The sequence below is a fragment of the Amblyomma maculatum genome, chromosome 1 (assembly GCF_055883805.1).
Source record: "Amblyomma maculatum isolate TAMU_Amacu chromosome 1, ASM5588380v1, whole genome shotgun sequence".
Taxonomy (NCBI): domain Eukaryota; kingdom Metazoa; phylum Arthropoda; class Arachnida; order Ixodida; family Ixodidae; genus Amblyomma; species Amblyomma maculatum.
In genome coordinates, this window is record NC_139344.1 from 406,442,031 (window position 1) to 406,466,109 (window position 24,079).

At 44.7% G+C, this 24,079-nt stretch overlaps 1 protein-coding gene across 1 annotated transcript; it reads right to left on the minus strand.

Annotated features, from left to right (window-relative positions):
• Positions 1-1,199: 1,199 nt before the first annotated feature.
• Positions 1,200-23,147, minus strand: LOC146208814 (NADH-cytochrome b5 reductase 3-like). The gene is made up of 4 exons (XM_084587322.1): positions 22,800-23,147; positions 14,555-14,770; positions 6,476-6,729; positions 1,200-1,500 (listed from the first exon to the last, which is right to left on the minus strand). The coding sequence occupies exons 1-4, from the start codon at positions 23,028-23,030 to the stop codon at positions 1,287-1,289; spliced, it is 915 nt and encodes a 304-aa protein (XP_084443448.1). The 5' UTR covers positions 23,031-23,147; the 3' UTR covers positions 1,200-1,286.
• Between the last annotated feature and the right edge of the window lie 932 nt (positions 23,148-24,079).

Consider the following 24,079-nt stretch of genomic DNA (forward strand, 5'->3'; position numbering starts at 1 on the left):
GTCCAAGGCTACCCGCGTATATTACATGAGGGTAATTTAACAAGCAGCATTTCCTGTTTCAAGGAATCCAACGCCTAGCTTACACACATCTACTTAAATTTCTAACATTAAAATGTTTCGGAATCAATATTTCATAATTACTTCTTTTTTTTTTTTTTGGTAGCGCAGTTCTGGAAATTAGTCGTTATACTAGAATCGTTAAATAAAGCCTAGTAAGCACGTTTTTCGATCGGGAATTGGCAATATTGGCTTCGAGAAAAAATAATACAAATAGTATTAGACATGCAGTTTTACTGGATGCTATAGTCGTCAGGTTTTAACATTAAGATGATTTTCGCGGTCTGCCTGCGTATTGGGAAAACCCCAGTAATTGACATCAAACTATGTATATTTTTAATTAAATTATGTACATGCACCAGGAGGCATTCAAATATATTAATGATATACTGTGTTGGGTTGATCTGAAAGTTTTCTTCATGTACGCTGCTGTCCTTTAAATTTAGCAAAGTTGCGATCCCTTTTTGCTGGCTTGTAGTAGTCAGTCGGCTTGCTAATAACCCTCATTCAGATTTTGTTGATATCCGCAAGCACTAACATTCACCTTAGGAAAAACACCTTTTTAAACACAAAAGCGTCTACTAAAAAAAATTATTGGTGGAATCCCGTAAACTAGCAGGTATTCCTACTATCAAAGTGCTCCTCGACATTCACTCCTTGGCGCCTGCTGGACAGTTCTCATTTAACGAGCAACAACGCTACCAGCTTGCTGGACAGAGTGTAATGATTTTGATTATTGGTTGATGGATTTTATTAACGTAAAGCATCAAGAGCAGTAAATACTATGGCTACATTTTGTCTTCCCACAAATATTTTATCAACGTGCCGCTAACAAAGGTCTACAACCTTTGTTTCGGAGCAATCGACAATACGTCGTATGCAATCACGCCCCGGTGCGCCCATACGACAGCATTCCAAAAATCATTTTTCAGTGCTCTACCATACATTGGAATGACCTTCCCGGCCACATCACCATACTAACCAATATTCAACATTTAAAGACTGCCGTCCAAAATAATTTTTTTTTGTTATATCTACCGTACTTCCAGCCCATCGCTCTTATAATAACCCTATAATAACCCTTACATGGGGCCTTTGAGGATTCAATAAATAAAGTAGAACTACACAGAACAGATCACACGTACCAAATTTATTACGAATTTCTTATACTGCACCGCGCTTCCGTTATTGCCCATTATGAACTGAGGTCGGTGGGCTGCAGCGGGACATCAAAAAAGCATCACTCGGTCTGCGTCGTGTCCAATTTCCTTGAGCGCCGGCTTGCAAAGCCCGCTGATGAGTCGCGGGGGACCGCAGCAGAGAATAAGAGTTCCGGGGCCTGGAGACGGCAGACGAGCGGCCAGAATCTCCTTGGTGAGTCGGCCCTGGAGGAAGTTGGCCGGCGTGCCGGACGTCGGCATCTTGCTCAGCACGTGCCATATCCTGCACAGAGCCCCTGTCCTTCAACGTTGCTCTTCATATGACCAAGTTTTACCCTTGCCACTCGCTTGCGTGTATCAAAAGAGCGTATTCACTGGAATAAAGTAACTACATAAGATACAGTCTGTCTACGTCGATAAACGAAGCTAAACCAAACATTGCTCCCGCAAATCTTTAGCTTGGCCAGAGTTAAACCACAGCCATTTCACAAAACTGGCTACGACGCACGCAGGATTAGGAGGTATGTCACCGCTATCAACAACATTGGCGCACAATGGGCAGTGTTTTATCATCAAAAGCTTCAACCGTAGCAGTCACGCAAGCAAAGAATTATGTGATGAAATCAAAGCACTTCATGCTTAAAAAGAAATAAGTTAAATAAAGTGCGCACGGTAGCGCAAGCAAGTACAATTATCAGAATAAGCAGATGCTATTTTCAAAAACGCTCGCCATCCGATTTTAACGCGACACAGAAACCCTCAAATGACTTTACGAAAAACACGGAACGCAAAGAAATGACACGCTCGCTGTCTATACCCCTCTGCTTTCGCTCTTTAAACCGACTCACCCGAAAACAAACGCTCAAGAGCTTTACAGTCCTCGCTTCAACTGTGACAAGAGTTATAATAGAGAGAAACGAAAAGCTCGCTTAAATAAAGAGTGAAGCAACTCTAGACAGATGACAAAGAATCAAGGAAACAGTGAGTGCAGTGCGGGCAGTGTCAACGATGCATGCGAACTGTGTCTACCTTGTCTATCTATGTTTACCTGTGTCCACCTTTTTTCAGGTCTCCAGTCTTTTATGCGCTGTTTTTCCAGTAATATTCTGCTCTGCGAACACAACCGACGCGTCTGAGTCCAACATACGCATAAGCTTGCTGCTTATACAGGCGTATTCAAAAGATGGAATGTTAATCCGCCCCGACTCTTGTGGACCAGAGAGCGCATTCTTCTGCAAACCGGTAAAGGTAAGCGACTGGGCGGCAGTAAGCTCTGTCGGCGCTGATTTAAGAGCCAGTTAAAAAGGAACCGAGTAAGTTACAAACGTATATACTTGTTCAGAGCTTGCAGCTTCTCATTATGCCTTGCTAACGCTGCGTGTTTCTTTCCTCCAGTGGGCAATTAACATTTACAGAGGGTGAAACTGCGGATATGCATTTTTTTTCACACGCAGGTTTAGCGTCGGTGGCATAAAGGGTTGCATTCTGAATAAAAAAAGTCGGAAGGTTGGAGGTGGGAGGGATTGCGGTAGCGGCCAGCCGGAGTTTTGGACTTGCATCAAGCAACTACGTCACAAGTGTTGACAACAATATTTAAAATGCCGCCCCCCCCCCCTCTAAAAAAAAAGAACAATGTGATCTTCGCAAATTAAAGACGCTTCTCAAAGTGATTAAAAAGCAGTTACACCTATGCTATATAGAACGATCACTGTCTTCACTGTGCAGTGTGTCGATCGTGCGTAGTCTTACTTTCTTTTACGTGACAGTGACAGAGCAAGCTCGCGGCATGCCCAGTTTCTTTTTCCCCGAAGTCATGCGCAAGCAGCTTCTTCGCTGGGCGAATAGTGGGGACTGAATTAAAGTTGTTTCCTAAAATGATATGTGGTCCATTGCACATGACACATAAGTGTGTATACTGAAACTGCCTTTGGGGTAGGGGAAGAGCGTTTATGAAAATTAAGCCACCAGACGAACGAAGTTTCATTTGACCTGCGTTGAGCCACGCAGCACAGGAGATTTAAGACTTCCAGCCTCGTGCTCTGTATGTGAATAACATGCCCTCTAAATAGATCACGGAACACCCATTCAAAGGTCGTGGCTCCGAAATTCCCCTGGAACTTGCAGCACGTAAGTATGATCCTTGATGGTGAGGTACCCCAACATTTGATTTTCTTCTCTGCGCGTGTGAAAACAATGTAAATCGTGATATTAGATCAGTACCACCGTGAAATGCTACCTAAAAGGTAATAGTTCTGCCGGTTTGGAGTGGTTAGTGCGCTCGATTGTTGTGCCCAAGAATGAGGGATGAAGGCTTTCGATGCACTTTTCGATGAAGGCGAAAAACAAGGCTCCCGTGAACTGTACGTCGTCAGCGCACGTTAAGAAGCCCCAGGAGGTAGAAATTTCTGCAGCTCACTACTGCGGCGTCTTTCATAGCATGAACCGCTTTGGGACGTTAAACTCTATAAACCAAGCTAAACCAAAACTCGGCGCAGCCAACATGCATGCTGGCGCTGTGCCATCAGTATGCTGGCCCAGACTGAATGCCAACACTTGCGTTGTTGTGAAACTTGCAGGCGAGATTCATTCATTTTTAATGCTATTATTAACGCAGAAGAGTTATCCCAAGTCGAAAAAAAATTGTCCATGGTCACCGGCGGCGTCGGCCAAGACCATTTGATAACTCACGAGAATGCCTCCAGTAGGCTTCCAATGAGAGATTGTTAGTAACCCTATGCCGGCAAACCCTATCTAAGAGTTTTATAAAGCAAAGACAAGGACAAGAGAGGCGACACATACACACAGGCGCTAACTAACAACTGACTTTACTTGCGGAAGGTAACACCTTATGTAGGCCAAAGGGTGGGAGAGAATGAAGACAAAGCGAATAACAATGAACAAGAAAACAAAGAAAGCAAAGCTTGAAAAAAAGCCAGAAAAGCAGGGCGCATGTGTGTGTGGGCGTGTGTGTTTAACACATGAAAGGACACTTTTACCAGAGAGTGAAAAGGTAGTTGCAAGTCAATCTTAGCCACGAACAGAGATAAAGAGGTTTCGCTGATGCACTCGCTGCCAAGTTTCTTAATGTGGTAGGCTTCTAGGCTAACCTGCGCCGTCCTGTCTTCACTTTTTCCAAGAACCTTCTTCTCGTCAAACCGGGCCACACTTGCATGACATTTACTTAATTGAGCACTAGATGCTATAGTTGTCATATTTATTTTCGAAGTTTCGGGCATGTTTACCCAGACGGTCATTGACACGACGTCCAGTTTGGTCGATGTAATACTTTCTACAAGACATGGCAATGGAATAAACCACTCCACTGGAACACTTTGCGAACGGCTTGTCATGCTTTTTCAGGCAGTCACGTTGTTTCACGGACCCCCTCCTTTGCTGGCTTATTTCATTAATTGATTCCCTTGTTTTCTTTTTCACTGTTATTCGCTTTGTCATCATTCTCTCTCATCCTTCGCCCTATATAAGGTGTTGTCTTCTGCCAACAAAGCCAGTTGATAGTTAGCGCTTGTGTGCGTGTGTCGCCTCTCTGGTCCTTGCTTTTGTTTGCGCTCTAAAACCCGTAAAGATGAACTACCAACTCGCCCAACAGGAAGTTTTAATGAAGATTTAATCAGAGGACCTGGACCACCTATACGAAAACTGCTTGTGCATAATATGGGACCCAGAATTATCAAAAGTAGGTTTGCATAGAATCTATCGGCGCAATAAACCAGAGACAAAGCAAATAAGAGATGACAAGCAATAATTTAGAGTTAAAGTTATCTTTCTAAACAGAGACTTTGGAGCACCTTGGAAACCGCACAAGCGAAAGACTCTAGAGTGCCTCATAGAGACAATACTCTTGCGGTGCGCAGTGAGCAGGGAAAACCTACTCTGCAAAAATCCTTTAGAGAAAACTATGTTCTTTATGCGAAACGGACAGAGAAGCCTACCTAACCTATACATGGTGTCCTTGCTTGAGATGTTTGCAGCACCTGGTAACGTGTTTGACGAATATATTAGCGGCCACAATTCTTGGAGGCAGAGCTTACGATACGACATCGTTGGCGTGCTCAGTATGGAAGACTATCTTCATTTTTGCGGTGTTGTCTGAGTGCCGTTCCTTTTCTTGTAAACACCACCATTGCAAAATGCAGATTCACCAACGTCGACTGTTTATCTATTAGGCGTATTCTTTAGAAGGTGTGATAGGTGGTGACTACAAGGTAAAACAGCGATCAGTCACTATTCTTTCTTCCCTGTCATCCTATCCGCGCCGTCGAAGTTTGATTTCTGGGAGGTTTACCACAAGCAATGGGAATCTTGTGTAGGGTACCTAAATATTTTGCGTTAAACAACTCGATTTGACACTGAGCTCTGTATGCAATTTTGTACTTGAACATTTTTCCCCCTGCTGCATTTAGACAGCTCGCTACAACTGCTCGCTTGATAATCTGGGAAAGGCCGGAAAGCACAGGCTCATTTCTCTCACTCCAAACGCGCTGGGTAACCCTGCTTAGAAATGAGCGCTGTTTATTTGGGTTGAGGTCTTTTGCGAGCCTGGCTACTCCTTCCCTTCATTTCTTACTGTTGAACAAGTCCCCTTGGAAAGTAAACAAGTGCCCTTGAAAATGGAAGCACTTCGAAAGACATGCATTCGGCAAGCCAAGCTGTTTCCAGAAAGAACATTCCGTACAGAGCCTGCTTCGGGCACCTGGTTAATCTGGAAGCATTGGCCCTACTCCTGCAAGCCAGCCTGGTCATACGTGAGTGCGATAGCCACATAAAAAATGCACATCGTTACAATGATCTCATGTGAGCGAAACGTTGACAAACAGAAGTTTTAAAAAATGTTTGTAAAACATGTTGGGAACAGAAATACTCGTCTACGCCGCCACACTTACTGGCTTTGCCATTCGGATGTCTTGCTTTGGGTATATTGCCACAGAAAGCTATCAAATAGTGTGCCCGGACTGGAAAGCGCCGCATTGCTTTCTAGACTACAATGAAGTAGGCTTTGCCGTCCGCCCATCAAGGCTGTTATTTACAGGAATTCATGTCTTAAGCACATTGTTGCATGTATCATATGTTGGTTTTCGGCGCCATTAATACATCTCTGACTGCACGTCTGTAACTCATTTGAAGGCAGGGGCTCTTCCGATTACTCCAGCACACAAATTATTGACAAGCGGTCCGGAGAACGTCACCTACGGCATTTGTGTGTGAAACTCTGCTGCTTTCACGTTTCATAAGATGCTTACTTCATCCGGTCGGCGTATCCGTCAAGCTCGTCTCGCAGGATGATGTCCTCCTCTGTGGTGTTGACGTCCACCAGCACGACGTCGGTGCGGTCACCCTCGTCGGCGACCAAGTGTCGCAGCAGCTGCAGAATGGGTGTTATTCCGCTTCCGGCCGCTATCAAGCCGAGCTGCGTGATCAGAGGGAGCTGACGGCCGTCGCTCAGTGAGAACTGGCCGCGGCCCTCGTACACAAAGCGGCCCTTAGGGCCCTGAACCTGCGTAGAAGAGGACATCCCCAGCAACTCGTCTCAAAGACAGTCCCTGCTGAACACAAGGCTTTTAAGCATTCTCTTAGAACGAGACCTGTTACTGCGATCCCACACTGAGTCATCGTCTCATAGATACCTGTTATATTGGTAGTTCTTCCGTGTGCTGTGCGATGACAGTGCACGGTAAAGAACCCGGGTGGTCGAGATTTCCCTAACCCTGCACTACGGCGTCCGTCATAGCCTGTGTCGCTTTGGGATACTAAACCTCATAAAGGGAGCAATCATCCTTGGATTTACTTGTCCTGCCTTCGTTTCACACCTAAGTAGATGGTGGTGATTCCACGTTAAGGAAAATCCAGAATCAGGCGAAGCGAGACAAGCGGCAGAAGACTATAGAAAGAAGAGATGGAGGAAACAACGAAGGTATGCTGCCGTGGAGAGGGAGATCAATATAACAGCTCTGACGTAATGCTTGAACAAAGTCCTAGCCCTGTCTAGCCGGCCATTGATATCACTTTTGGCAGCGTACATGCTCTAATATGTGATTAATTTTGATAGGAACTCTTAATCCGGTTTTATCACCGCCTATTTCGTCAATGACGTGGAAGCGGTGGCGTAGCGGTAGAACATCCGCCTCACATGCAAGAGGACCGGGGTTCAAATCCCGGTGGCGCGCAATTCTCCACTGGATGAAAAAAAAAAAATCCGCGTGTCGATGGAATTGCATACACAGGTTTGGGGTGCGACCTGATGCCGTTGAACACCTCCGGCAACCCACTCTCACACCAGAACAGGAGTTGGCCACCCTGGTGCAGTAATTGGCCCAAACCTCCTATGATAAGCTCCATAAAACCCCGGCCCTCAGTCACCAGCGGCTGCGGAACAACTGACCACGGCGGCGGTCAGACCTGTGACGCAGCAGGGGGGGCTAAGAAAGCCTGGCTCCGCTGGACAGGCCACCATTGGAAAATGACCCTGGACACGTTTAACGTTAGAACCCTAGCTAGTTAAGCTAGCTTAGCAGTGCTGTTAGAGGAACTAAAGGGCATGAAATGGGATGTCATAGGGCTTAGTGAGGTTAGGAGGCCGAATGAGGCATATACTGTACTGAAGGATGGGCATGTACTGTGTTATCGAGGTTTACCAGAGAGACGACAACTAGGAGTAGGTTTCCTTGTCAATACGTATATAGCGGGTAATATAGATGAATTCTATAGTATTAATGAGAGGGTTGCAGGCATCGTAATTAGGCTTAATAAGCGATATAAACTGAAGGTTGTACAGGCCTATGCACCTACATGTAGTTACGATGACCAGGCAGTTGAAAGCTTCTATTAAGATGTAGAATTGGCAATGCGAAAAGTAAAGACGCAGTATACTGTACTAATGGGCGACTTCAATGCTAAGGTAGGGAAAAAGCAGGCAGGAGACAAGGCAGTAGGTGACTATGGCATTGGTTCTAGGAATAGCAGGGGAGAGTTACTAGTTGAGTTTGCAGAGCGGAGTAACTTACGAATCATGAATACCTTCTTCAGCAAACGGAAGAACCGGAAATGGACATGGAAAAGTCCTCACGGAGAGACTAAAAATGGAATAGACTGCATAATGTGTTCAACCCCCGCCATTGTGCAGGATGTAGAGGTAATCGGGAAGTGCGATGCAGTGACCACAGGATGGTGAGGTCCCGAATTAGCCTAAATCTGAAGAAGGAACGCAATAGATTAGTAAGAAAGAAACCCATCAATGAATTAGCGGTGAGGGGGAGGGCAGAAGAGTTCAGGATCTCGCTACAGAATAGGTATTCAGCTCTAACTGAGGATGGCGACATTACCCTAGAGGCAAAGAACAATAATTTCAGAGATATCATTACTGAGTGCGCGGTAGAAGTAGGCGGTAGGATAGTTAGAGAGGATACCGGTAAGCTGTCTAAGGAGACGAAAGATTTGATTAAGAAACGCCAGAGTATGAAAGCTTCCAATCCAACAGACCAGATCGAATTGGCCGAGATATCAAAGCTAATCAATAAGCGCAAGGTGGCCGATATAAGGAAGTATAACATGGAGAAAATTGAGCATGCTGTAAAGAACGGGAAAAGCCTTAAAGCGGTAAAGAAGAAATTTGGCATAGGCAAAAACCAGATGTGTGCGATAAGGGACAAGGCGGGCAATGTCATCGCTAATATGGACAAGATAGTCACAGTAGCCGAGGAGTTCTATACAGATCTCTACAGTAGCCAAAGTAGTCAGGACCGTAATGAGATTGGCGGTAGGAAAAAACCGTCAGACGTTCCACCAGTGACGAAGGACGAGATCAAGAGAGCACTAGAAACTATGAAAAGGGGGAAATCAGCTGGAGAGGATCAGATAACTACAGATTTGCTGAAGGACGGGGGAGATATCGTGCTAGAAAAACTGGCCACCTTGTATACGCAGTGCCTGGTGTCATCGACGGTACCGGAACCATGGAAGAATGCAAACATTATCCTCATTCACAAGAAAGGGGACTGTAAGGACCTTAAAAATTACAGACCAGTCAGCTTACTGTCTGTTACGTATAAGGTATTTACTAAGGTAATCGCTAATAGAATAAGGACAACCTTAGACTGCAATCAAGCAAAGGTTCAAGCAGGGTTTCGGAAGTGGTACTCTACTATCGATCATATTCATACCATCAATCAGGTGATAGAAAAATGCTCGGAATATAACCAGCCCTTATACATAGCATTCATTGATTACGACAAAGCATTTGACTCAGTTGAAACGTCGGCGGTGATCCAGGCATTGCGAAATCAGGGGGTAGACGAGCCGTACGTGAAAGTGCTGGAAGATATATATAGTGGCTGAACAGCAACCGTAGTTCTGCATAAAAAAAGCAACAAAATTCCCATAAAGAAAGGTGTTAGGCCAGGAGACACAATCTCCCCAGTACTATTCACAGCTTGTTTAGAGGAAGTATTCAGAGACTTGGAATGGGAGCAGTTAGGGATAAGTGTAGATGGAGAATACCTCGGCAATCCGCGATTTGCCGATGACATTGCCTTGCTAAGCAACTCGGGGGATGAACTGCAAATAATGATTGATGACCTAGACAGAAAACGTAGAAAGGTAGGCTTGAAAATCAATATGCAGAAGACTAAGGTAATGTTCAACAGCCTCGGGAAGGAACAGCAGTTTATATTAGGTAGCGAAATACTGGAAGTGGTAGGCGAATATGTCTACTTAGGACAGGTAGTAACCGCAGATCCGGACCATGAAAAGGAAATAACAAGAAGAATAAGATTGGGATGGAGCGCATTTGGCAAGCACTCGCAGATTATGACTAGCAGCTTACCGGTATCGCTCAAGAGGAAAGTATACAACAGTTGCATCTTGCCTGTACTCACCTATGGGGCTGAAACGTGGAGGCTAACCAAGAGAGTTCTACTTAAGTTGAGGACAATCCAGACGGCTATGGTACGCAAAATGGTTGGGGTAACATTAAGAGATAGAAAGCGTGCAGAGTGGGTCAGAGAAATAACTCAAGTTACCGACATTCTAGTGGAAATTAAGAAGAAGAAATGGACATGGGCAGAACATGTAGTGCGAAGAGAGGATAACCGATAGTCGCTGAGGGTAACAAACTGGATTCCAAGGGAAGGAAAGCGTAGCAGGGGGCGGCAGAAAGTTAGGTGGGCGGATGAGATTAAGAATTTCGCAGGGGTCACGTGGATGCAGCTAGCACAGAGCCGGGTTAAGTGAAGAAATATGGGAGAGGCCTTCGCCCTGCAGTGGGTATAATCAGGCTGATGATGATGATGATGACATCGTCAATGAGTATCCACCGCAACAGAAGCTTGCTCTGACCGCTCATATCTTAGTAGCTTTTGGTGCAATGGTTAAAGATCTCACGATATATAAAGCTAGACTGTAGAGATTGAACAGGTTTTATTCCAGGTTCTGCAGGACGCACCTGCCGCATTTTTCCAACTAGTTTCAACTACAAGCAAAAGAACCGTGGAGCCCTCGTGCAGCACATTTTTGTATGCTGAGCCTCCTAAATATCAAAGAAACAAAAAACAAAAAAAAAGCCTACAATTTAGGAATTATTTTACCCTTTTTAACAGTCAGGTTGCATCTTACTACTTCGTGAAGCAATGTGCAGTTTTGATGAACTTCTATGCGTAGGAAAATTGTGGTATGGTATGCATACAAAATTTAGGTCTTGTTACAAAGTTGTTCGTACCAATATTCAAGCATTGTTCTTCTGAGACAGCAGTGGTCACAAACTGCTTCAAAAATTTATGTTCTTCCGCTTTCCTAGCCATTCCGAGTGCAATATTACACTTGTGAGCACGCGATACATGCATCCTGCATAAGATGTGAAAAGCATAAAAGGGCTGTAAAACAAGCGCAGCCCTATCTGTCGCTGAGCTATTTAATGGGCACTTGGATAGAAGTGAGATGCTTTTAAAAAAAAAAGAGCGAACGTTGCAAATTTATTCTGTACAAATGTACCAATGCAAAAGGCAAGTCGCGGTTGCTATGTCTCCAACAATAGACATATATTTTACCGAAAGCAAGCCGGAAAGGAGGAAAACAAACCTCTGCTCCTTAACAAATCAGCGCATTGAAATCTCGTAAAACAAGGCATTATCAATGTGTGCCTGAAAAATGCCCTCAAAAAGTCGTGGCCCCACCTCATGAGCCAAAGGTTTCATGAGCAAGTCGTAAGGTTCTTCGAAGCAGGCTATCCAGCTGACATGTGTGTTTCTGTCTCCGAAAACAATGAAAAAGAAGTGTCAAGAACAGCAACTGCCGTCTGTGCTCCCAGAAAGAACGAAAGGCGAAATTGCCGTCATTCCTTGCATTCATTGCCTGTCGCAGAATCTTAAGAAAATTGGAAAGAAAACGAGTGTTCGCGTGGGTTTTTCAGCACTTCTGAAACGTTTTACCCTGTGCAAAAAAAAAAACAAAAAAAACCTTATCCATTGATAAACAACCGCATAAGCTACTATGCAGCAACTAGCACCGAACAAAATTTCTCGAATATACTGAGGGCATTTTTTACAACATCCCACTTTCCTGTGGCAAACAGTACGTTGGTCAATCCGGGCGTTGCTTAAATGAAAGGCTTCGCGAACGCAAACAACATGAATACAATTAATGGCAGTAATATGACTCTACACTGAGAGGATAACCGATGGTCGCTGAGGGTAACAAACTGGATTCCAAGGGAAGGAAAGCGTAGCAGGGGGCGGCAGAAAGTTAGGTGGGCGGATGAGATTAAGAAGTTCGCAGGGGTCAAGTGGATGCAGCTAGCACAGAACCGGGTTAAGTGGAGAAATATGGGAGAGGCCTTCGCCCTGCAGTGGGTATAGCCTGGCTGATGATAATGATGATGATGATGACACTGCAAGCGGTGTGGTTGTGTACCGTTTTTTGGACAAATGCTTGACTGTGACTAAAGACCGAGATCAGTTAACCCGTGATATTATAGAAGCAGCGCATATCCCTGCTTAGACCAATAAATGTGTCAGCAAGCCGTATATCTCCCTGTCCAAACGTGAGCTGGCATCCTTAAGAAACGTTAATCACTGAGCGGTTTTTTCGTGTGTTTTTTCAGTGGTTTTTTCAGTGGTTTTTGTGGACGCATGTGCCCGTTTTACGTGCCACGTTTCGCCTTGGTCGCCTTACTTTCTTTCTGTAGGAGCCTGTATTGTGTACCTTTTCTGTATCCCTCCTCCTTTTGAGCTACACACTAGTTCTTGTGATGGATCACAATTACCGATTCGCTCAAATTTCCACCCATTTCAACCAAAATGTTTTCTTCATTGGACTCCAGAGCGCAAGTTTAGTGAATTCTGTTAAATTTTAGAAGGCATTATATGCGGGACAAAATTGCGCCACAAGGCTGCTAGAAAGACCTCGAAACAGTCAGAAGTTTGTGCATCGCGCAAATAGCTTGTTTGGGTACCAGATCATCAGTATAAAGTGAGCGTGCACGCGCCGCTGCCCGAGCTTTTCTCCCCCGGAGACCTCTTCCTCTCCCCTTAAGTATCCAGCTCCAGATGCCACTGTGTACACCACTTACGCTAATTAAGTTCCCGTGCCCAGCCAAAAGATTAGAAAAGCAGATCATTGTAATTTACACCGATTACAAACCATGTGATTTACCAATCCAATAAAGCTGCACGCTATCGGGCGATAATTTTTCCCCGTGGAATGTAAATTTTGCAGGCGGAAAGCAGATTTGTACCATACGGTATGGGCCTGAAAAGCCTTTGTCAATATAAAAAAATCCAACGTGGGAGGTATGGGAGGCATCCCTCTCCAGCTCGAACCTCGAGGACCAGCGAGTCCTCGTGAAAAGAGCGAGAATAGCGGCCTTAGCCGACGGAGTTCCAGACCGAGGATCCGACCAACCTTCCCATAAATCTCTCTACCTTATTCCTTTCAATAACACGTTTTCATGTCTTCATCGATGGTTCAAAATTTCGATATTTTGTTGATATCACTGACTATCTCTTTTTCCTAAACTTGCATATCTTCATTTATGCATTCATGTCGCACCTTTAGGTGTATTAGAGGGGACTGCACGAACGATTCAATAGTTTGGCATTCCACATCGCTGGATGGGAGCGGAGTCCACTTACGTACCGTCTTAAGAAAGAATGAGTTTGCGAATGTGTCAGTATGTCAGGTATAATCTTTTATTTGTTTATTTTGATGCGATTAGGTGGTGCGCCTGCGCTATGCACTGGTTTATACACGCCATATGTTTCATGATACAGCTTGGAACTGATTTGTGAACAAAAGGGAATGGGTTCAGAATTACAACAATCCCAAAATTGGAATATATTGGCGAATGTATGGCAGATATTACCGTGTTTAAATTATAATTTGCGGTGCTTTCTAATGGTTGTTGATTGCACATTCAAACATTGTTTTCGTTTAATTATAACTATTGCTCTTTCTAAAGTCTTGAGCATAGAGCTCGATGGTCTTCTACCAAGATGCTTCGCGGAAGCTCAGTGTTATAACCGATGTCGCCGCGTATTAGTTTTTTTTGGCTCTATTACCTTTTCAATGCAGCTTCCGTCATTAAGGCTTTGGCGATTGCAAATATTGTAAAATGAATAATATCTTAAAGACAGCAGCAAGTCGCCTCTGTATTTCGCACTCAAATGTCCTTCATTGCTGTTTTAGAGCGTCCAAAACGGTGCTGCTGAAAATGGCGCTAGGTTTTTTCAACTTCTGATAGCTTGAGACCAAATCGAGATGATACCTGCCACTTTCAATACCATGAAATCTAATAAACGGCTGCGTTCTTGCAATGACCGTGTGTGTTCATAGCAGAAAAGTACAGAAGTGGTATCACGTATGAATTCCATTTCATACATTAGTCGGTTTTCCTATGTACAAACCTTTCTGCTCAACTATTCGTGGAGGAGGATAAATGCTATTCTCGTCAACAAACACTACACTACTTTTTCTCTCTGCTGCACTTTTTCAAATATATCCGGAATACATCGGTGAATATCGAGGTAAAATGCCTCCGTTACTTGATGTAGATAGCTGTTGGATCCGCCTCAAGATTATTTTCTTTCGGTTTGCGCCAGCTCCTCGCGCAGCGCATGGTAGTAGCATGACTGACGTAATGCAGAACTGACACACATTTACTCAAATGCAAGCCCGCGTTTAACTGTGCCACAAAATACTCATCGCAGGCTTTCAATCCGTCACATTGGTATGACGGCTAACGTCTGATCTACCGAGCAATCCAGGTGTAAGATACTCTTTTAACTCCGCGCAATGAAGACATATTTCGCTGGTACTACCAGCATTTATCATACCTGTATTTCGTCTCCCGGAACCAATTGGTCCAGGTACTGGGACATGGTGCCTCCACTGGGGAATGCAGGCGAAGAGTGTGCCGCGTACACCTTCACTACAAGGTCAAAGGTGCCGCGCTGCTTGCAGGGGCTAACCGGAGTGTAGGGGCGCACAACAACGCGGCCCGCCACGTGCGCGTGGAGGTACACATGCTGGCAGGTACGGAGGCCCAGGCGCTGCATCACAAAACCAAAGCTTTAGCGTATACAGTGCGCGGAGACGGATGCAGAGCTGAGAGGAGGCTTCGATTGTCTCTTGTGGCTATTACACTACATCATGGGCACCCAACAAAATCCATGGGCCTAGCACTCGCTTGATCATGAAACCTTTTGCGTGGTATGAGTAAGGCCTCGTTCTCGGTAGCATCCGGTACCGGGGTCAGCGCTGTGCCTCTGGAAGGTGGTAGCTGGCATATGGCGTGGACTGGCGTGGCACTGATTGGTTAGTACTTTGTGTGGCATCACAAGACGACATGACATGGCCGAGTTAACAGGGGCTGTCATCTCGAGCAGCTCTTTTGAGATCGGAACAAAACTCTCTGAGATGCTAATACTAGACCCCATAGACACGTCCGTGCAGTATATTTTGTTAAAGCGGCTTTCCGACTCTGTTGTGCGTTGTTCTACTAGTACCTGATCCGCGCATGAATTTGAATTGCATTGGTAATCTTGCATTGGCATCTGTCGTTCGGCAGAAAAAAAATGAATAGATTAGTTATTTATTGGCCGTTTTTACAAATATTTGAAGGCCAGCATGTTTAAGCGGCGGGATTTGTATGGGGGACATGGCAGTCACATATGTCACAAAAAAGTACCGAACGAGATAAAATAGTACGCTTGTCTGTACAACCTGGCCACTAAGGAAATCGTTATGCACTGCATAAATTATTCAAAATAAATTCAATTTCAATAGCGCGTGAGATATCAAGCATGGCAAACGTAAATTCAGTGCATTGTGTCAGGACTCGTAACAAATAATGTCGGTTGATACCACAGAAAAAAAGCATAACCAGCACAATATGCATAAAACAAAGCGAGACACCGGGTTTAAAGCCTAAAAATGAAAACAGTGCAGTTTAGCGTGGTTGGGGAAAATGCAAATCAGGTGCGCTGTTTTCTAATCTCACTTTGGTGTCCCTGCAGTGCACACCCGTTAGGATCCCTGCAGTCCACAAGCTATAAAATGAACCCCAGTTTTACCATAGCGGTAAGACCGTGCCTCCATGGAACAAATGTCGCCTGTCACACTCGCGATGCAAGGCTTCCTTCCTATAAGTTTGAACCCCATCGGAAAAGCGCTACCCAAGTTGGCAGCTCATCATGTACATCACAGCACCTTAGTATTCTGGTTCTATCCGGTTCCTCCTGTATCAGGGACTTCCCGTTAGGCCGGTTGGCCAGTTCTTTGCTTTGATTTTAGAGTCTGCGAAAATGGCACTGCTAATTCCTAATCGCTTGTTTTCTTCACCCCCGCTATTTCAAAAACACCTCATGCTGGCCTATTTGCAAAGCTGAAGTATCACAAGGTTTTGTGACTGCAAGCTGGTAGTTATCAACGTCAACGCGAGCATACGAGAGCGCTTTGTTTAGAAGACTCTGCGTGGAGATCTAGCAATCGTGGGCAAGACGACTGGGGCCCAAGACGAAGCCCGAATTCTTAATTGTTTATAATGTTACCGCAAGAAGACGAAGAGAAAGTACCGTGGCTTCTCAGGAGGATGAACAGCGAGATTGATCAATCTCTTTACTCGCCCTCTTCACAAACCACGGTAGATCGTCGTTATCTCCTCACAGTATCAATATACAGCAACAAATACACTAACATACAATAGCATGCACTTAAATTGTTGCATTCGATAGCCTCTCATGCAAAATCACTGCTCAGGGCCTAAAGGCAAAGCAATCGCCATCTCAGAGCATTAGCTGACTTCAATAACACACTGAATCTGACATCTAATAGAAACGTTATTACGATGGGGAGCTCTTAAACGAATTTCATGTGTGACAAGGCAACACCTCAAAGAGTAGATCTCTCGAATCAGACGCCGCTAATTTCAAAGCCATCTAGTACATACACACGTCACCAATCAACGCCGCGTATCTGCCTGCCGAGGCTGCTCTTAATAATCGACGTCATATCGAATTCTATACGTACCCATATAATAATTCATTGAGTGCAGCACACAAAAAAGCCAAGTCGTGAAAAAACTGCACTGCATTTGCCCTCAGAAAGAAACAGCGCTGGGGTTTTCAAAGCCGCAATTTCAGTTTCATGACAAATAGGCAGCTATATATAGCTCGCATTTTGAGTTTGAACTTAAGAAGTCGTTTACACAAAAATAAACAAAAATACAAGAAAAAATAGCCAGGCTGACAGTCGAATCTCAGACAGTCGTAAATTTAACAAATAGACCCGCATTTCGTACCATTGAGCCACGACGGCAGGCGGTGTATGGCCATTTTTTTTTTTTTGTATTTCCCACCGTAATACTTCTGTGCCTTCGGCAGAGTTGACTGCGGTGTACAAAAACGAGCCAAAAAAAAAAAAGTAAAACCCGTTTAGCTGAGTAGGCCTAATACGAAGTGTGTGCGCTAGCATGAAACGTTTAATTTTGCTTTCGGGTTTAATCCAGAGTTTAAGGTCAGTATTCAGGCAACGATTGGCGAAATTGGAAACTGAGGACCTTACTGGTAGCTCACAATATATGTCAAGGCTCCAAAGGGGCATTGAATTCCTGCTTGCAGTAAAATTCTAATGTAAGAAACCCCCAGAGGCGGTCTTGTTGAGTTTTCGAGTCTGCTTTAAAAATTTTGTGTGCAGTCTGATATTTAAAAAGTTCTAACGACAACTTGAAACCGCCTTTGGCGACACATCTCCACGTGCAAACCTCCCCACTAATGTTAGTGGGGCAAACAAATAAGTGGAGATAGCACAGTGCTCTGGTGGAGTGGCGATGTGGAGTCCGTCGCACTGCCGCGGGTAATAATTACCTAGTTGCGGCCTGTTTCCTGCCATACTTATTTCAAGGTGAGATGCCTCACACACTTCGGCAATGTGCTTTTTATAGATTCGAAGCATAAGTGCTAGAGCATTAAAACAAGCCGGGATGATGCAAAATGGGGGGTGTTTGAAGGAATGCGAAAGGACAGGTGTGCTGAACATTTGGTTGGTTTGGTTTGTGGGGTTTAACATCCTAAAGCGACTCAGGCTATGAGAGACGCCGTAGTGAAGGACTTCGGAAATTTCGACCACCTGGGGTTCTTTAGCGTGCGCTGTCATCGCAGAGTACACGGGCGCCTTGCTTTTCGCCTCCATCGAAAAGCGGCCGTATCTCGAGTAATTGCGGCAGGTACGCACTTACGAAACATAGCTTTATACTTAACACTAGTCAATCTCCGAGGAACATTATTATCGTGTTAAAGCATTAATCGCGTCTGCTCGGAAACTACTAAAATAATAGGGTACTCCATGAGTAGCTATTCTACCGTAATTGGATTCTTATAAGAATCAAGTTTTCCTGTGTGGCTAAATGCTCTTTATGTAGAATTAGCGTATATTGTAGTGCTGAGAAAGCTGCCTTTTAAAAGAACGTCGAAGGCAAACAGTTCTTGCACGTTAAATACCAGCGTGGTGTATGTTACCCTTATAGACATCAAATATCTAAGTGGTGCATGTTACCCTTATAGTGGCGTTCCAAAGTTGACTGTGAATGACAATCCTGCTCATAAATACATTTATTGATAGCAATTAAAAAAAAGACTCCATCCTGTAACGACTTATTTCATTTCTGTGCACCGAATCCCTCAAGATTTCATAAAATAACTGTGGAATGCTGGTGTCGCAAGTAAACCGCAAATGAAAAAAAGAATTCGCTACAGCTGCTTGATGTTGTCACCCTAGCGCGGCCTTTCCAACAATAACCTTTTCCCAGACAGTAGATCCCAAACTCGAAGGCTCTCCTCGCAAGGCAGAACAAACAATGCGCACCTACAACACGAACAGTCAGTACTGGTAGTAGGTTTGCAATGTCCGGCCCTGCATGGACCGGTGCACTTAGATCAAAATCCAATATTTGGCCGATGGCCTATGCTTCTTGGGTCTACGCGTTGTCATCAGTAGTGCTTTCACTGAGGCGAGCTCTTCTCTTAGTCGCCCGCGGCTCTTCGGTCTCGCCGATTCCGCTTATAGGCCTCTGTCCACGGCAGCAACAAGTATATATTGGTTTAGCGTGCGCCTAAGTCTAGTCCCAGGGTGAGTTTCCTCCGCATTATTTATTTAATTATTTATACATACTGCTAGGTTCATGCACGAGGCTGTTCCAGGACTGGGCGAAGAAAGAAATACAAACATGCATAAAATTGCTTATGTATATACATAGAGGTTATAAACGCTAAGACGGCAGTTTGGAAAGCTTAGTATTAGTACCTGGAACACGAAAATGTCTCACAACGCGACATAAAGAACGAAGAATAACAATATGCACGATTGACACATGTTCTTTTGAAAGCGAAAAAGTACACAAGCAAAAAGAGCGAAGCAACAGAAAAATAAAAAAAAACTATGCTTGCTATGGACATGGGTAAACTGCAAAGCCTATACATTCTGTTTTCAACAGTTAGTATAATCAGGGAATAAATTCAAATCCCCAATCGCTTGCCGTAAAACCGAGAGCCTAAGCTCTTTCTGGTATGTCGGTTTAAAAAAAAAAAAGATGCTTCGAATGTTGTATTTGAGTTGTTGAAGCAATCAGTGGTGCTGAGGAGTGCATGTTTAAGGCTCCGAAAAGGAAAATAAAAGATTTCATGCCGGTATTCTTTGCATTGGCACTAAAAGCGTCAGTGTTAGTGGTAAGAGGTCTGAGCAGCAACCGTGGCGGCGATATTTTTAAAAAGGAAATCTGGTAGCCTTGCGTTCCGTGCCTTTAAATTTGAATATCTATTTACCTTTGTGAACGAAAGCAGCATAGTATGTTGTATTCAATAACTGATCGTAATGGGAATACTCGGTTATTACATGTGTAACGTGGTTATGTTACTCTATCGCTCTTTAATTTCGAAGAGATTCCTTGTACGTATATTTCTCAACAGCCTTTAGTGTCGTGTCACTAACAATTCTTCTCTTGACACCGTCACAACGGTCGATTTTTGTAAATTCAATGGGATCCATCGATTTTAGCACCAGCTTCGCACTTTCCGAAACGTATTGTTTAGTTGAGCCTTATTTTTGTTATTTAGTTCGTTTATGAATTATGCACTCAGTGGTATTTAAATAGGCGCGCAATCATATCTGCACAAAAGCTTTCTACAGGAAAGTGTACCTCCAGACACTTGGAGAGATGGTTAGCCTACTTTTAATGCGGTGCTAACAACATTCGCGTTGCAAAAATGGGACAAACTTTGCGCACAGCGATGCGCGATGACACACGAAAATTTCAAGAGGTGCACTTATAAGTATCCTTACGTGCGGTAATGCGAAAGCACACAGGGGGTCTTGTGTTGGGGTTTGGTTGACTTGTTATGCAGATTCTGGATTAGATTCTTGGCTATGACATGGATTCGGAACGCGACTAATGTTGCAAGCCGTTATGCATTGGCGTTTAGGCGTTATAGCGAATTAATCATGACTGGATTCGGTATTGGCTTGCTATGTGGATTCTAGACTGAATTATTAGCTAATGGCTTAGAATCGGGCTGTGACTAATGTGGCTAGTCAATATGCAATGTCATTCAGCCATTAAGTCAATTAATCATGACAGGATTTCGTATTGGCTTGTTATATAAATTCTGGATTGCATTCTTGAATGTGGCTCGAATGCGGGCTGTGTGTAATGTGGCTAGTCGTTATGTTGGGCTATTCAGGCGTTATACCCGATTAGTGATGACTGGATTCGGTATTTTTCTTATCTGACTTACGTGGATTGCGTTTATTGGTTTTGAATCTGTCTTGTGGTCGCGCATTCTGCGGAGAGTCCCTTTCAGGGAACGCCACTCATAAGCCGAGCCAAACAAAAATAAAAGGGTTTCCTGAATAGCAACTTCCGAGAGCACTGCAGAGTCTGCACTGGAGAAATGCGAAAATCTGAGAATTGCTGCTGCAGGTACTACATCGTGCGTCCCTTGTAGAGTTTTTCTAGCAAGGCCAGCGCTCGTGCCTCACAGTGAAAAGTTGTTGTCCCCTTACCATAATGTGTAGGATTGGCTGACTTCTCATGAGCGGCTAAGCAGTGCAAGGGGTGTGACGACGCCCTAAAATTGAAGAACGTGGTTTCTTGCCTGACCGACCTTGTCAACTTCCAGTACAGAAGCGGTGAGAAACAGGCTTAATGAGCTAGTCTGCCTTATAATGCAACTTTTCTGACATATTCGAACCTGTGCTACAGTTGGGCGCTGGTAGACGAAAACAGCTTCAAGCTGATTCCTTCACCACGTGTATGAAAGATTACAAGAGTCAAGTTGCGGGCAAATTGGATTATCATGTACGTTGCAACAGCGAAAAGGGCGAGGACGTAGAACTTCAAAGAAACGGGCCGTCTTCTGGGTTATACTTCATGAAGCATATATCGATGACACCAGGAATCTTCGTACGCGTGTAGATAGGTCCGTGCCAGAGGTGGACCAGACCAAACAGGGTTTGAAGTTATCAAGCCTGACACATTGCATATTGCTGTCGCCCGTAGCCATACCATCGACATCGCCAATATATCCACCCTTTGTCCAATCATTCTTGTTCAGCCACCTTCCGTGCAGTCTGACGCGCTGTCCAGCGTCGCTGTATCGGTCACCAGCAGGTCGCTGTTGGACCAGATTACAGATTTAATGCGCGAGGAGGGGTTCCGACAACTTTCCCTTGTTGAAAGGCTTCAAAGAGCTCCACCTACCTGGTCCTACTGTCAGTCTGCGATTCGAGGGCAAATTTCTTAACTACTGCCACCTCTTGGGCTAAATGCTTCTATTCCGCTGCTGCTCACGTAGGCCTACACGTTCAGGAGACCCCTGTCCAACAGGTTTGTACCATTCCGCTCTCTGCGGCAATCTCCTTCCATCCCAGGCAGCAGCCCCATTCTTTGAAGGACCCTTGGCGCACTCGTGACGCCCTTCCTACTTGTTATGGGTGGGGTATTCTCGTTACGTTGCGCGTCACTGTGGCCACGATAAACCACGAGCGTATAGACATTTCAAGAGCTTCGATGAAACCGGCTTTACGGAGCTGTGGGGCGGGTTTGTGGGCGCATTAGAAAGTAACGTATTCGTCGGCAATTTTTTTTTTCATTATATAGTCCATTACCTTAAGGACGTTCAACAAGTCTCACACCGTAATGCCATTACCTTGGTGGGTACTAGTGAGTGAAACGCGATCATGCACAGGCAGAATTGCCACAGTATTCGTTATCGCTGTCGCCTTTAGCTTGGAACGTTTCTTTATATTGTCGATACGAAGCTCAGCCGTACTTGGAAATTCACAATTCATTCGGCAATATATATCTCATATTCAATCTGTAAACACTGAAGTTTGCTGTCGATAGTTCCGGAAAGGATAGTTGAGCAAAAAAACATTTTTGACAGTCACACGTGGAAGTAGATACAGGAAACAGCACTTTGTCGTACGAAATTGAGACGCTTTTTGATCGCAACACGGTCCTGCGCTATCTCGCGCGCTTCGAGTACACTCCCTCCAAAAGCCTTTGACGGCGCCATTCAGGGATTCACTCGAAGGATGCACCAACCAGCGGCTGCTGAATAGTTTACACATAGTAGCTACGTTAAGAGTAGGTCATCGAGTGATGACACGTTGCTTTCGCATCCCTTTACTCGTCATACTCTCCTGCCATCGCGGTAACTCTTCCCAGTAGCTCCCATGGCAATCACGCTCCGCTTATGCTGAGTATATACTGCCACTATATCAACGCAAAGCTCATGACTGCCAGCCTTACATTGCCGCTGTAAAATAGAATGAATAAGGCACCAGCTGCAACCGTTACTATGTCAATCGAGGAAAGGTTTGGTCTGGTTTGGTTTGTGGGGTTTAACGTCCCAAAGCGAATCAGACTATGAGAGACGCCGTAGTGGAGGACTCCGGAAATTTCGACCACCTGGGGTTCTTTACCGTGCACTGACATCGCACAGCAAACGGGCGCCTTGCTTTTCACCTCCATCGAAAAGACGATACAGAGCGCTGGTCGCGATAACGAATGAGGCCGGTGCTTACCTGTGATGGAATAGGTAGGGAGAAGCGCAGGAGGCGCACGTTGTGCGTAAGCGACTGCCGCTCATGAAGGACGACGGTGTAGAAGGTACGGCTGTTGAGCAGCAGCACGTCGGCCTCGAGCAGCCGCCGCTTTCGTCGTACGTAGAGCACAAGCAGGGCCACGGCACCGGCGGCTGCCAGCGCCAGTAACACAGGGCGCCGCGGTAGAACAACATACTCCGAGATTCCCATAGCAGTGTTTCTGCCGTCGTTGAGGTTCGATTTGGATGTTCGATTTGTGTGGGTTCACTTCTGCAGACGATGGTGATTATAATAGGACATGGCACGCAGAGCCACGCAGCATCGTTCTCTTCGGCGACAGCAGCGCCGCCACACTCGTGGGTAACCGAAATGTCGTTATGAAAATGAGTGTTATTCTCGCGTTTTCATTAGCCGTGCCTCCCTGCAACTTCAAATAAGTCCTATAGACTTTTGTGTTCTGCTGAGCCAAGGAAGCCCAGTAGCAATTTGCTCCGTTTATTATTATCTGAAGAAAAAAAAAACGTGCTCGTTGCTTTCTTTGTTACTTAGTTTAAAGCAAGCAGAATAACCTGTTTTTGCTTCCTATGTATACTTTGTTCTTTTTAGATGTTCTAGCTTGTTCTCCGGGCTTATTTGTTATTTAGTTTATATCTTTTTTGTGCGCGTCTTTCTGTTTTTTTCTCTGCATAAAAAAAAAAGTGAAATTGGAGTTGACTGTGCTCGGCCAGAAAGAACTGCATATAAGCTTCTTTTTTGTCTCTAGATAAAAAAAAAAAGAGATCTGATAGTTGCTCTTTCCGCTACATTTGTAGAGGGTCCTAAAACGAGAGTAATACCGGAGTGACAACGTGCCTACATAGGCACACTTATTACTGCGAATGCAAACGCCGTGTAAATTCTTCGTTTTCCCATTGAAGGTCTTCTGTCTCTCTACCTTCCTTTACTGCCATATGCACCAGTAATGAAAGAGCATGTTTCCATCGTCACTTGAGTGAATGAATAAGCGCATAATAAACGCGGTTTAAATGTGCATTGTTGAAACTGCCAGCTGCTGGCGCCCGCTCAGCGAAACGAGTGACAGACTCCGAAGTTCGCCCTTGCATTTTCTTTACACGAGCGCGCAATTTCTCGCCTACGAGTTGATATGCCGCGTATCACGCAGCCCAGCGGCAGAATGTAGAATAACATGCTCGATCTCGCAACGAAAATTTAGGTGCTACCATAATCATAGTCTGTTGCGGATAGTGAGCCCAGCCTAT

What these genes read in the sequence shown, in the direction of transcription:
- LOC146208814 (XM_084587322.1), bottom strand. Translation starts at nt 23,030, where the DNA reads ATGGGAATCTCGGAGTATGTTGTTCTACCGCGGCGCCCTGTGTTACTG. An exon ending in CCCTACCTATTCCATCACAG is followed by an intron (nt 14,771 to 22,799) that starts GTAAGCACCGGC and finishes TTTGTGATGCAG; the next exon opens with CGCCTGGGCCTCCGTACCTG. An exon ending in GGATACGCCGACCGGATGAA is followed by an intron (nt 1,501 to 6,475) that starts GTAAGCATCTTA and finishes GGCTCTGTGCAG; the next exon opens with GATATGGCACGTGCTGAGCA.